General features: G+C 39.3%; 1 protein-coding gene across 3 annotated transcripts in view; it reads right to left on the reverse strand.

The window, feature by feature from the left end:
* Nucleotides 1-13,741, reverse strand: part of PAX3 (paired box 3) — a gene marked incomplete at both ends in the record, with an annotated part of 61,517 nt that overhangs the window by 2,948 nt on the left and 44,828 nt on the right. For all 3 annotated transcript variants that reach the window (XM_079539605.1, XM_079539606.1, XM_079539604.1), the window contains 2 exons: nucleotides 9,430-9,644; nucleotides 10,774-10,939. In XM_079539605.1, coding sequence (XP_079395731.1) covers nucleotides 9,430-9,644; nucleotides 10,774-10,939 — 381 coding nt within the window. The remainder of the gene's footprint in view (nucleotides 1-9,429; nucleotides 9,645-10,773; nucleotides 10,940-13,741) is intronic.

Consider the following 13,741-nt stretch of genomic DNA (forward strand, 5'->3'; position numbering starts at 1 on the left):
ATCCTTTATAAGATGCTCCTAATATATAGTCTGGAGAAGAACTGGCACAGCACCCTGTCTTTGAGGTGGGGAAAACTGGGATAACCATCTTCGTAGAAATGTCTTCTTCAGAAGCCTTAGGAATCATGCTGTAGTTGATTAGTATCTAAATAATTAGATTTTTGGTTATGTCTGTTTTGAAAGCTACAAGGGAAGTAGCCTTAGGGCAGAAGTCTTTCATATGGTATGTGCCATGACCTTATCACCCATACAAGAAGTTACAGGAAGGGCATGGCTGACTTTCACCTAATCAATTAGATAGCCATCAACGGGCCGCGTCTGCAAGATGCTCAGCACCTTCAGCTTAGTAGCATACAAAAGACACAGGAAGGTCTGGGTTTTGCAACACAGATCTTCTGCTAGCATTAAACAGTATAATACTAAATAAGTAAACAGATCTGATCTTTTTTCATTAACCATTGCGAAACATTTATTCAGTCCACGTGCCATTAAAATTACCGGAAAATGTGCACTTGCCTCTGAATTAATTGGGGAAAATTGAAGTAGTAATTGTCACCCTCACCAATCTGGATCTCAAAGAAATTAAAAGAAGAAAAATCAAGGGCAGATCTAACATTGAGAACCAAATGCTGCTGTAATTGTTCCATTTATTTTAGAAAATAACTCCTATGAATGCAAAAATTCAGGCTGGTTTACATCGCTGGTTTTGTTTTCCTTAGAAGCAAAAAATGTTGACCTGTAGCCTTTGAGTTTATACAATAAAAGACAGCGTATATAATTAATAAAGTTATTTGTGTATTCTGTTAGCAGAAAAGCAGAAAATGAAGGTGTATTTAGGAATATCAAAAAGAACACTATGAATGGTAACAAGTCAACTCTACAAAAGTTTTCATGGAGCACATCCCAAACATCCGAAACATTCATTAGAACAAGTCTCTAACTGTTGGAGTTGACACAGCATCACTGGGTAAAGTTATGATCCAGGAGGAAGAGAAATCGAGTGATGAAAGCTTCAACGCCACGTACACAACATCTGGTCCACTATCAGCTGGTAGAAAATACTTCTATCATTAACGAAATAAAGTCCATTAAAGTGAGAAAAGCTCATTCCATTTAAATGAAGCACTATGTCCATTAATGTGGTTGTCATTTAAGGATGTAGGACCTACCATAAGCACAATAAAATTCTCATATGTTTTAATTCATTTACGCATGCCTGCATTTAATATGCTTTGTGACCATGTCTGCAATTAATATGATTTATGAGAAAAGAACATGTGCAATATTTTTTGGGTACAGTGATACATTTTTTCCCCCTCCTGTGAATGAAAGATTTAATGAAACAGCTCAAGGAAAATTGTTGGCAGTTAACGTATTAAGTTGAACTGACAGAATCACGAGTAAACTTTAGTGGAGTTAATGATATCCTCTTATCTGACCCTGACACATTTGCAGCATGTAATTTACAGAAGCTCTGTCCAGGGAATCTTGACAAATGCTCCTAACGATGTCAGGGCAATGTTCCATTCTAATGTAAAACAGATGTGGGTCAGATACCCTCATTCATCACAAACACTGCAAATTTCAAACTCCTTCTGAGATGAATGGCATTACCTGCTGTTAACTCTTTTCACTGCAGAAAAATCTCTCACAAACAAAATACTGCACTGTAAAGCACATAAAAATGTTAGCTCTAATGCACTATAATGGCAGGTTTTAGTAGATTGTATAAAACTAACTAGCTATATGGATCTATACCTATAGGATCACAGAGCTGCATTTCTGACTCATTTCTTAAACATGAATATTTCTGCTGGATATGTGAAGAAACCCAAGAGTAAGAATTCTGTGCCAACTGGCAAGCACTTGGAACCAAACACTTGGTTAATAAAAATAGGAGCAAATATATCAACTTTGAAGATCCGATGATCTGACCTTCTGTGTACTTGAATCAGATGAGGCCTCATACTGATTTCACACCACTAGACATCAGTGGTAGCTACACTGAAATCAGAGAAGGTGCAGTGGTGTTACCATTTAGGACAACTGAGAGGATAACTTGATCCTACAAGAATTATATTTTTAACTACAGGAGATTACTGATGTCCACAACATTACCCCCGTTTGTCTGTAAACTAGTGCCTATTTTCAGGCACTAGATCGTGGACTCACAGGACTAGGTAATTCTATCAAAATAATTAAGAGAAATTCTCTAGATCTTGTTGCATGGAGAAGCTTCAAAAATGTTAAGACTGAAAAGGCAAAATAGAAGGCCCAAAGATGAATATATGTTCAATTTTCTATCATATATTATTTATATGTTTTTAATGTAGTTAAGTATAAATACTTAATATCTCAAAATTGTTAGGCAGTCTTAGGGATTGTAGGTACTGGCTTGTGAGTTTAGATTGTTGAATACGGCAATATTACTTAGAGTTGTTCATAGCATAGGGTTAGATTTTCCTTTCCCTGTAAACTCTTCTCTCACCTACTGCTCAACCCAAAACACAACAGAGACAATCCAGCCATCATCAGAAAGACTGGAGGCAGCTGGACTCGCACAGGCCTTCCCTTCACAACTAGAACAGACTGTTCTGCTTTGTGGAAGCTAGACAAACAAAAAACATTTTGTTTTCCTTTTCTTTTAAATTCAAACACTAGTTAATTTTGTCACTGTCAGAAGGCCTGGGGATGTGATCTGTGAAGCTTTTACAGCAAGATTCTCACGGAACTCCGTTTGGCCCTATTACAGCTATTACATGGTCTTACACGGCTGGATCAACCAAGGGGAAGTTGCTACAAAATCCCTGCCAAATAGTTAAAAGAAATTATCCATAAATATATTATCCATAAATGTAAAAAAGATGACAAACAAACATTGCTGAAGTAATCCAACCTGTAAGGAAGGGTTTATTCATGAAGCTTCCATTAGTGTCTATGCCAGGGCTCTAATGCCAGGTTAATCATCACCAGGACAAACACAAACATTTTGCTATTTTGACTAGGCAAGACTGAGCCTCTTAGCATTCTGACTCAGCACTCAGTCTTTCTTTTACAAGGAAATGATTACTGTCACTGATATCCTGGCAAAAATGAACCAAAAAATCAGGCAGTTGTCTCTTGAGGGGTTGGAAATTTTGAAGCAAACTGAGCCCTACACATTTGAAGACAGAGGCATTGCTTCCTAGAGCAACTTTGCTATGGATTAAATTTTTCTCTTTCTGATCCCCACTGCAATACAGGCTTTTCACCGAATCACACTGTCATATTTTTAGTATCCTCCTTTGGAAATCTAAAATACAGAACATAGTTAAGTGATAGTTAAGTGATTACTCATAACAAAGCCCTCATTCATGTACCAGCCATTAACTGAATAAATATGCAAGTACTTACATTCCTGTAGACATTTTTATTCTGTAAATTCATTAAAGAATTAAAAGTTCACCAGTGCATGCAAGTCACATGAAGAAGTAAATCATACTTTCTCTTAAGTGGTTCAAATTTAAAGTCTATGTGCAGCAAATGCAAAATACTACTTTAAGAGCTGCAGTGCAGTTAAACAGTCATCTTGTGCATATTGTAAGTGATACAAATTATTGTGGAAACAGCTGAGTCAGTCTTGTGGGAATTCTAAAACTTTCAATATCACAGAGTGCAAAATAAGGCTTATTTTGTTTCTTGTGATGTCTGTTAAAAAAAAAAAAAAAAGATGTGAAATTACCATACAGATTTGTTCAAAAATTTTAAAATTATTATGTATCAGGAAAATGCTTTATGCTAAAACATCTTTGTTTGTGTTTTAAACTCCGAGGCAAATAAACAGACTGTGTTTGTTTTAAATGGGAGTTGTTAGGGGTAGGAAAAACTCAGGCTTCATTTTTGAAAGAGATTTTTTACCTGAAGAGGATTCATCATGGAACAGCAGCCAGGTGTAAGAGCAGAGAAACATCTAGCAGTCACAGTCATGAACTGCTTCAAAATCTATTAATTTAAGAACTGTCAAAGCTTCTGGATAAGCATTATCTTCTTACAGTGCCTACACAAAGGCACCTTCAGAAAGAAAACCTCGAACACTGAACTCTAAATCTGCTGCAGTTTGACGGCTGTAGTGTGGAAAATAAACCGTGATCAAAAATCACAGTACTTACTGATAAGTTTCACACATACTGTGTTCCTTTACTCTTACATTTTCAGCAGAGTCCAGAGTTCTGTTGCTGTTTTCCCTTCCCTGCCCCTTCAGATTTCTGAGCAGGAAGAACAGACCTGTTTTGGAAGGCTGCATTCTGCCCTTGAAAACGTTCTGGCAAGGGGAAGGTGAAATTGGAAAAACGCCCGGGGAAGGAAGCTGTGCTGGACACTGAAAATGTAAGGTCACCAGTTTACTGTTGTAGTTATACTAATAAATATAATTTATGCATATAATGAATATGTTTATATACTCTACATTCGTAATTACAATATTTACAAAATGATGTTATTATTTTTGCAAGGTAACAATTATGAACTATTGAATCTCATATGTTGATCTCATATTCCAGAAATAGAAATAATCCCATTGGCTGAACTTTTTCATTCTTTCACCTAATCTTAAATCTAATGTATTTATTGTTACTAAAAATAAAATAAAATTGCTCTCATTAAAATTGTATCATGTGAATTAAGTTTCTTCCCCACAAAGAAATCCCTGACCTGTTCTTGTTCATTAAGTAAAGAGTTCTTAAAGCCAACACCACAGTGACAAACATCACGAGTTCTGATTGGTAAGGAACGTAGAACTAAAAAGCATGTTTTCAGCTGCATAGTAAGTAGAAGGCGTTGCAAAAGGCATAATGAATTAACACCTGTTTTTTCTTCCTGCCCTGTTAATAAGAAAATTTAAGTTGATTCTTTAACAGAACATTCTCTTTTAACAGGACAGTATGAATATATCTAACTGATTCGACAGCTGCCGCCAGGTCTGCGCCTCAGGTTAATGAAAACCAATGCTCACAAAGACTAACCCAGTTACCTAGGATCTATCTCATCAGGAGAAGTTACAGGTTCATTCTTAAACTCAGGCAGTGAAATGTTTTGACAGTACAAAAAAGAAACCCTGAAACAGCTGCCGATTTTACTACTGTTCACAGAAACGCTTGGAATTTTCTTATCAAGATTAGTCTTGAGCTCCAGCTAATTGCATGAGAACTGCAAAGTATTTTCAAAAATATTGTGATCTTCTGCACATTCAACATTCAATCTTCTTTCCATTTAGAAAATACAGTCTTTAAAGCTACTAGTTAGGTTCAGTTATAGATAAAGACAATAAGGAAAAAGAAAAAGTAGAGCTTAGAAGTTTTCTAGAGTGCAAGGAGGAAAAGAAAATCTCATGTCCAGCAGGGCACAGGTTGCACACCTTTGTTCTTTCTCTGTTAAAAATTTACCTAAAAGTTAACTGCAGGAAGCAAGTAGCCTCATGGGCAGCAATGTGAGCACAGTGTTGCTGCTCACTCTGAACCTAAGAGCAGCCAGAAACAGCACGTTTCCAAACCTCCAAACTGTGTAGGGCAAACTGTGCTGCTTTGACATTAATAAAAAGCACATGACAAGGTCAAGGGATGCCCATGTACACCGGAAAAGACCTTTTCCTTGTCTTAAATGAAGCAGTTCAAAATATTGAAATCCTGTCTTAAAAACAATCTGCTCTCTTGTAAGGCCAAACACCTGCAGCTCTTGCAAGACAAATGTTATGGCAGTCCGTCTTCTGCTTTACAGCCAGAGAACCAGGGGTGATTGTTAATGTCGGACTCAGAAAGTGCTATGGCAGTTCAGAGGCACGCTCAACTCCTGTACACACACATTCACCTGCAGATATGCTGCTCCCTAACAATTCCGAGTTAACCAATTTTTGTTAAAAGAAAATGCACTAAGCAACTGGAACCTAATTTGAAAAGGAAATACAATATCCCCAGAAATGTATGCATGAAAGCCAAGAAGCTGCATAATAGGCATAGAAAACATAAAAAATATGTGATTTACATATATTACACACTAATAATCTCTGTTCTGCCATTATATTTATAGAGCACTGGCTGAGATGGAGTGCTTGTGGCTTGGTTGTTTCTCTATTTGATACAAACAAGGACACTCCTAGCTATCAGTTCCCCAAGACATCCATCACTAGTTTATTCCCACAGAAGCCTATCTTCGACAGGTCTGCAGGCCAAGTTCTCACCACAGCCAGGTGGTAGCAAGGAAACCAGATGCACAATGAGAGCCATCCATCATCCAAAGGGGATCTGCAGATCCTGCTACGATGTAATAAAGGGCTGAATGTTAACCAGGTGGGACCCTTCCTATTCTCTCATTCTTATGAACAAGAATACCGTGTTATTTCCCAGTAAACTACCGTCCTGCAAGACAGCTACATTAAGTTCTGCTTCTTAAAACTGAGCAAGATGTACAATCCTCTAACTTCCAAGTTCATGGCTGAAGTGATAAAAATAAAGTTACAGCACCCCAGTCATTTCCCCTTTTCTTCTGTGCTTCACCTAATGCTTGCCTTGAACAACATGTCAGTCCATCATACCCAAGAACAAAGCTAGAAAGGAAACATCCCACGCAGCAAATAAAGCATCCCCAGAGGTCTGCATGTCAGACCCTCAATTGGAACAAACCGAAGTTGAAGGGAAGAGGAGGTTTAAGTCTGGTAAGACTTGAATCCTATGAACCTTAATATTAGATTTTGTTCTGCAGATTCTGAGGGTTTTATTTTTTACTCACAAAAGATGATTTGGGTTCAGACAAAGGCCCCACCTTCTCCCTCCCACTGAACTCACTGTAAATTCACTCATCCACAGTATATCCAAAGTGCTTTTCTGAGAGACACACTGATGGGTGGAAACATGATTTAATTGCTCACATACCCAGACTTACTGTGGTCAAAAATCCACCAGCTAGCAAAAAGATTCTTTCTCTAAATCTAAATTCCACACACACGGAGGGCTCTGCAACGTGCCCACTCAGCAGCAAAATTCCTGTTTCTTTCTTAATAAAATCACCAATGCAGAACTGCTTTAAACTTCCTGGCTATACTCAGACACCTGTGGTGCACAGGTCCCAAGGAAGCCCAGCAAGGGGATCCTCTGGGACCCCCCAAAACCAATTGAAACACATCTTACACTCAGTAGCATAGCACTGATGTGATCAATGTCTTGGTCTCATCCTTCAGGCGTAAAGTACAATCATTGTTTCTCTGGAATCACAGTTGTTTCACATAATGAACAGTTTTATGCAACAAAGAAGGCAGAATAGTTGCAGAGACACAATGTCATTTAATCCCAAGGGGTCTCTGTTATCACTTAGGCCCCAAAACTGTTTCAGAGGTACTATTGGTAACAATATGTGAGTATTTTAGGGCTGCTTTTTTGTTTGTTTGTTTGCTGTAAGGTGATGGAAAGATATTTATCAGTCAGTCAGGTTCATCATTCCATTGTCAAGAAGCTGTTTAACATCTAAGTGAATACAAGCGATCACCTGTGGACATTCAGTGATGAACACATAGCATCAATTTCTGAATGATCCGCCTCCTTCTAAACTTGTTGGTAAAGGTGCAGAATGAAGACTACAGTTCTAAAGACCAGGGCAGAAAAAGTTTTAGAGCAGAAAATTAAAGAACAGCAGAAGTTTCATAGCATAAAGACAGAGCTGGTGTAAAGAAGCCCAGAAACTGATTAAAAGAAGTCTAATCTGCTCCAGAATCTCCTTTTGATTATATCAAACCTCAAATCAGCAAGACTTTGGGGGGGAGGAAGCCTGGCCTCACTGTTTTGTTCCACTTTGCCCAGACATCACAAGATTTCTTTACTGTTGTGCTCAACTTCTGTGTCACAGACAATAAAAGCTTTGTGAAAGAAAAAAAAGATCACATTTTCCATAGCCAGAACCAACATACATTTAAACTGACACTAACAACTACCTTTGATGGATTAACGCTCAATCCTAGAAGATATTTATATCCAAACTGTGGAAGCCTTGAACACTATGAAACCAACCATTTTTAAAAAGTCGTGGCTTTTGTTGAAGATTGCATTTAGAAATGAGAATTCTTTAGAACAAAATCCATTCAAGTCTTGTTGGAAGTACATCCGTTTGTTTTTTCTGTTGGTATTTTTTCTCGAGGTTTCAAACCATAAAGTTTTGTACTCCACTCTATGCTATAGGAATCTGTGAAACTTAATTACATTTACTGTTACAAAAAAGGGTTTATGAACTTTTGCCTTTGGGCAAAAATGTTTATTTCATTGCCTTTGTTATTCATTCTTTTCAACTCCAGTGCCTTTGAACTTTTCAGCTGCACAGAGTTATCACCGTTGCACAGGAACCAGGAACTGTACTCCCAAGATGCAAACCACAAGTTGAAGAAAACGAAGGAGGCAAAGATATACGAGTCGTTATTTTGGCCACCCTTTGTGCCATTAAAATCTCATTTTCTGCCTATTAGAATGCCCTCTCCCTGCTTAGGCAGTGGTGATAGTCGGTGATTAGTGTGTAATTGAGTATAATTGTCTTTTCACTTTTCATTTGTGTCATTCTGAGCTTCTCTCTGTTTTTCTAACCACTTCGAGGAAAAAAGGGTGGAAAGCAGATAAAGCCGTTAAAACTCTCACTTTCAGCCCTGAAGAGATTCCTGATTGTAATTATAGATTGCATCCTCTTTGTGACTTCTCAGAATTTAGTGGACATCTCTTTCCGAGCACCTGGGCAAAGCTCTAGCTAATAAAATAAACTACCGTCTATTCAAGTTTAACTAATAATGTCAGCTTCAGACAGATGCCTCATGTAGGAAAATTTAACCAACCTTCTGACACTCAATTATCAAGGCAATTTATTAACGTGATTTCCTAAGAAGAGCTCATGCAAATTAGAAAAACAATTACGGCAGTCATGCATTTATACATTGCCGAAGAGCAGTAATGCTCCTAATTTATGTATTTATAACTCGATTATAGCTCATCTCAAAGTGCAGTGCTCAGCCCTCACAGCTCTCCTAGCACCACTAGCAGTTTCCCCGTAGTGTCTGCTACAACCTTTGTGAGGTTATCTTAAAGAGATTTTATTCACGCAAAAGCTACAAGACCTACTTTCTGTACCTAGCACTGGTTCTTAGGAAAACAGCAGTACCTTACCAATGCCTAACAACTGAATATAAACACAAACCCTGTAGGATTACTTTATAAATCACTTGAAATTAAATATAAGCTATGACTCTTGATTCAGCCAGTAGGAAGAAGAAAATAAAAAAAGAAGGAAACTAGCAAACTGAAATCATGTGGCTTATATAAAGAATACATTATGGTTTAAATTTGGCAATTCATTATACTGTGGCCTGAGGGAATAGACTCTTTGGTTCTGGTATACAGCAAATCCTCTGTCTGAAAACACAGGACTGACCTGAGGTGAAAGGCCATTGCCAATGGCAGGGTTCATGGGATTTGAGGGCCCGGACGGAGGCACAAAGCTGTCTGTATAGCTGGAAAATCCATGCCTGGTGCTGGGTAGGCAATAGGCAGAGCTGCTCTCTGGGTTTGAAGGGAGGCTGCTTTGGTGTACAGTGCTTGGAGGGAGAGGCTGAGGTCTATGGACTGTACTGCTTGGATCAGACACGGCTGGAAGGAAAAGAAACACGTTGATCATTTCCCTCCTCTTTTGCTAGGTAATAAGTTCATTATGTGAAGCTCAATTTGATATCATTTCATCAGAACCTGCATGGAAGTACTGATTAAATAGAATAGTAAGCCTTCAACATTGCTAGATATCTAGCTGGCCAGTAAAATTACATAAAAATTCCATGAAATCGTCATTATTAAATAGACCATAAAAGCCAAAACAGACTCGCAGTTTTCAGATAATTCTCAGCAAGTGCATTGCTTAGAATTGACACCACAAAATTATACATAACATATGAAAAAATATATTTTAGATGAATGTATTTTAGTATATAATAATACATAAGCACGTACACACACACATATAAGCTTACATATAAAAGAAAAGCTTAATTTGTTTAGAAGACAGGCTTCTCCTTTCTGGTCACAGCACAGTTTCACTACAAATCACAGCAGAATTTCTAACAAAGGATGGGAAAAGTCCTGGGCTTTCAAAAATTCCATTACCTAGATAATCTGGCAACAACATTCAACAGCAGATAGCATAAAAATCTCACAGAGAGATCAAGGAGGATATGGTAACTTGGCTTATACAATCTCTCCTGTAAGGATCTTCCTTAGCAGCAAAATCTAGTAAAGACCAGATTTAAAGATCTGTTTCCCTTGCTCCAGTCTACCAATATTCACAGAATTTCTGGTAAGGTTATGACAAATTTTTACCATGCTGAAACTTGCTACTATCAGATGCAAAACAATGGTCTGAATAGCTGATTATTTCCACTGGGAAAAGCTAGGAGTACTTACTGAAGTTTCAGTGCATCGCCATCAAAAGCAACAAAGAGGACAGGACACAACTGCTGCTCTTTCACACCACACCTCTGCAATGCGTGAGGCTATTATTTCTCTAAAGACAGTACCCTTCACATGGAACCAGCTCTTTCTTGCAGCAAAACAAATTAGAATCCTTACATATTTTAAATAAGCAGACTTGCAAGGTCATCACCGAGTCAGTCCCTAAAGTAGCCAGTGCTTTTTTTTCTACATTTTGAGAAGAAACTGTTTCTGCAGTAGATGAACACACAAAGCCCCCAGAAGCACTCTCTAGCCAAGTACCTGTTTGCTACTGTACCTTGCGGTATGGAGGTGGGCTGATAGGACGGCTCAGAGAGCTGGTATGTCGGCAAAGTCGGCATGGCGCTGGGTGGAAACCCTCCTGGGATCAGGTGGTTAAAAGCCATCAGTTGGTTGGCTCCTGCCTGCTTCCTCCATCTAGCACGGCGGTTGCTGAACCAGACCTACAAATGATTTAATTAGACATGTTTGATTTCTGTACATTTAATAAAGGTGCATCGGAAATAATAGCATCATATTTAAAATGCAATCGGCGTCTCAGAAGTGAGCAAGAGAAGGTGTGCATTGGGCACATTTGCTGTCAACTCAGAGCTCCTAGATGCTCAAAGAGTCACACACTTGGCACACTTTCATGGTTCAACAGACAGGAAGCAGGAATCCCAAAGCCCAGTTTCCTCTCAACTACGGCTTCCTGAGAAAGAAGCTGACTAATGTTTTCAAGCTTTAGTGCCTTTAATAGCTATTAATGACTGTCCTTACTGCCAGATTTAACGAGAAAGGGAAAACATCTCTCCATTTGATCTGAGTGCCAGCCAAACTATTTGGTCTGAATTGTTTTGTTTTTGCATTCAAATTGCTGACAAGTCAGCAGCATCCCTTGAAGCACTGTTGGAAGGTGCTTATATTTATATGCTGGAATTTTATATTGCCCTAATTATCAACAGAACTTTAAGCTTTTAATTTGAAAAACAAAAGCTCTGCATATAAAGGAACAAAGCCCACCCAACAAGTTTTCATGTATTCCCATATGTACAAAACATCTCTCAATAAACTCAACATTAGCACTAGATCAGAATTTCAGTACTAGATCAGTATTTCAGAACTAACCACACTGAAATCTGTTCCCAGGACAGGGAATCAAGCAGATGGGTTTTGGATTAGTGGAAAAATTCAGCTATAAATCTGCTTTCTAACAACAAGTGATTCCTTCACACCATTCTCAGCTCATGCTCTAAGTTTTCCAAGCCTTTGATGGCTCTTATTACCTACAAGAAAGGGGGAGACAAGATCTCACTGACACAGACAATAAGATCTGCAGCATGTAGGTTAATACTGGTATCAGTGGTGACTACATGTCACAAGTCTGAAGGGCAGGCAGGCACAGCAGGGGTGCCCAGACATGGCATGCATCACTGCTGCCTTGCTACAGGTTTAGAGTATCTGCCAGGTTAAACTTTTTCCAAGAGCAGGACAACTGCAGGAGAGGAAAGCTTTTACATGTTGTAAACAAGCAGACATATTATTGCTCATAACTGTAGACAGTGAAGCAGCTGCAGCTGATCAGTTAGAAAAGAGCGAGCTAAGGTCTCACACAGTATGTCTGCAGAGCCTGTAGGCAGTGCAGCATGAAGGGCAGGAGGCACACTAGCTGCTGAACCTTGACTAGAAGTATTTGTAACAGTTAGTGAGGTCTCAGATCTGTCACCCTTCCAGTGAACAGCCCACGCCAACTTACGAATCAGCCATCACAGACTACATTTCCAGGTGTAACATGACAGCCCATAAGCTGCCTTTATATGAGGGCGTAGAACATTTTGAACTCCCTTCCTCACATTTCAGCCTGAATTTCTTATTCCTCAGACATCTTCCATACACTAATGCCCTTCAGAGCCCACCGGTCTCACATTCCTATTGCAGTATCCTTTGAAGATGACCAAAAAGAAAGAAAGGGCAAAATACTCTGAAGAGGGAGAAAGGGGCTCTCTGAAGAGCCAAAGTGCACTTAGGAAGGATAATGGAGGTCACAGAGGGAGTGGGGAACAGTGAACACACACAGTAATTAGCCCACCCAGGTCATTAACTGTTGTTTTCTCCATGACACTCTCCCTTCTTCAGGTCAAGAGGGTTATCTGGTGATCTTCAAACACTTTGGGAACCTTGCTGAACACCACTGTGTGGTTTTCATTGAGGAAAAGGGGCAATGAGATTTTATTTGCTCTACAGACAAGGGTCTGTCTTCTGGCTCTAGATCTTTCTTAAAAACTGAGTCAAATCTAAAACTGGTACTCAGCAGCAGCATTAATGCCAAGTGTTACGCTTTTATTTACAGATTATAGGTCTTGCCTACATTTAGCTCATTTTATAGACAAGTGCCTTCCCTGAACCACAGAGGTGCACCGGCCATCACAGGCAGGGATGTCCTCGGCAGCACCCAAAAGGCCCTGGCAGCCCCCAGTGAGCACATGCAGGAGCTCTGCTGCCAGCCCAGCCACCATGGGGCTGCTTTACCATTGCTGGGCCGACCAAAGTGACTACACAAAACACTCGAAACAGCAGAGCGAGTTTCTGCCAAATGATCCTCTGCAGAACACAGCTACGGGAGTCTGTCCCACACAGAGAACCTGCCTCAGGACTTCAGCCCTTTTGGGAACACCAAGGACTCATTGCCACAATAACCACGTGCGCTTTCTGCTACCCAGTGATAGATAAGCACAAAAACATCTTAGCTGCAAGCACCAGGGGCATCATCCATGTATGTCCTTGTTTTCCTTTTATTTTAATGGGCTTTGGATCCATCTTGGTAAAAGCAAAAGGGATTTGTCATAAAAATGACCATAAGTATGGCCCCAACAGTTACCATCACACATTTTCACAAGTGAACTCACTGAAACTCTGATTTCTGGGTGTTTAACAAAACAATTTTTATTGCCTAGCATGGCCCAGCCCTTCTGACATGATGGCCAGTGTCTGAAACATGGTGGGTCTGACCTAGCCTATAAAGTAGAGATGTGGTTTGCTACTGTGTTTAACTCCTACTTCACACCAAGTAACTGCAGACCAAAATAATTACCACAACCCATTGTGTATGCTGGAAAGCATACTGCAAATACCCAGGGAAATGCTTTATTTTGTTTGCTCATTTCCAGCGTCATTGAAACACATTTCCATTCAGTAAATTTCATCAGAATTACAAAATCCCCACGTTATGAAGTGGACTTTTCAAATCTAGCAGATTCCCCACAGCA

The sequence above is a fragment of the Tetrao urogallus genome, assembly GCF_951394365.1.
Source record: "Tetrao urogallus genome assembly, chromosome: 9".
NCBI lineage: Eukaryota > Metazoa > Chordata > Aves > Galliformes > Phasianidae > Tetrao > Tetrao urogallus.